Source organism: Corvus brachyrhynchos, unplaced genomic scaffold, assembly GCF_000691975.1.
Source record: "Corvus brachyrhynchos isolate BGI_N302 unplaced genomic scaffold, ASM69197v1 scaffold2750, whole genome shotgun sequence".
In the NCBI taxonomy this organism is placed as follows: domain Eukaryota; kingdom Metazoa; phylum Chordata; class Aves; order Passeriformes; family Corvidae; genus Corvus; species Corvus brachyrhynchos.
In genome coordinates this window covers 18,741-19,533 of record NW_008235639.1, presented here as the reverse complement: position 1 = coordinate 19,533, position 793 = coordinate 18,741, and the positions used below count along the sequence as shown (strand labels likewise).

The following is a 793-nucleotide window of genomic DNA, read 5'->3' as shown; positions in this document are numbered from 1 at the left end:
CCTCAGCTCCCCCCATCCCTGGGACCCTTGGCACCCCATTCCCTCATTCTCCTGGGTTCCCCACACCCGGGACCCCCATTGGGCCCTCTTGGTGTGCACCCCCTGCTCTCACGTGTCCCCCCTGTGCCAGGACCTGCCCCTGGGGCTCATGGACGACATCTACGAGTTCGTGAAGAACTTTTCCATCCGGATCGACGAGGTGGAGGAGGTGAGGGCGGGAATTGGGAATCTGGGAATTTGGGAATCTGTGGAGGAGGACACAGTCAGGCTGCTGGCACGTGGGTGGGGTGGGGGAGTTGTTCCTCACGGGATGGGGCGATGGGGTGACACAGGTTGGGGTGGAGGGGGCCAGGCACAGCTGAGGGCTGTGAGGGACAGGTGAGAGGTGCCCAGGTGACGGTGGCACGGGCAGGGGATGGCGTGAGCGGTGCCAGGGACGGGTGAGGGGCACGAGGCACAGCTGAGGTGAGGTGTGGCGAGTGACAGGGGCGTAAGCGGGATTGTTGGCACAGCTGATGGTGCCAGGGACAGAAGACAGGTAGAAGACACAGGTGAGGGTTTCCAGGGCCAGGTGATGGTGCCAGTGCCACGTGAGAAGTGCAGGGCAGGTGCCAGGTGTGCCAGCTGTGCCACGTGTCCCTCGTGTCCCCCCTCCCCAGATGCTGACCAACAACCGCATCTGGAAGAACCGCACCGTGGACATCGGGGTCATCACGGCCGAGGAGGCCCTGAACTACGGCTTCAGGTGAGCTCAGGGGGGATCCCCCACCCCCCAACCCCCCCCACGTGTGTC

At 64.6% G+C, this 793-nt stretch overlaps 1 protein-coding gene across 1 annotated transcript in view; it reads left to right on the top strand.

The window, feature by feature from the left end:
- Positions 1 to 793, top strand: part of NDUFS2 (NADH:ubiquinone oxidoreductase core subunit S2) — a 10,528-nt gene that overhangs the window by 2,964 nt on the left and 6,771 nt on the right. Inside the window, 2 exon segments of the mRNA XM_017727701.1 lie at positions 131 to 208; positions 660 to 778. Of these exon segments, the coding sequence (XP_017583190.1) occupies positions 131 to 208; positions 660 to 778 (197 nt within the window).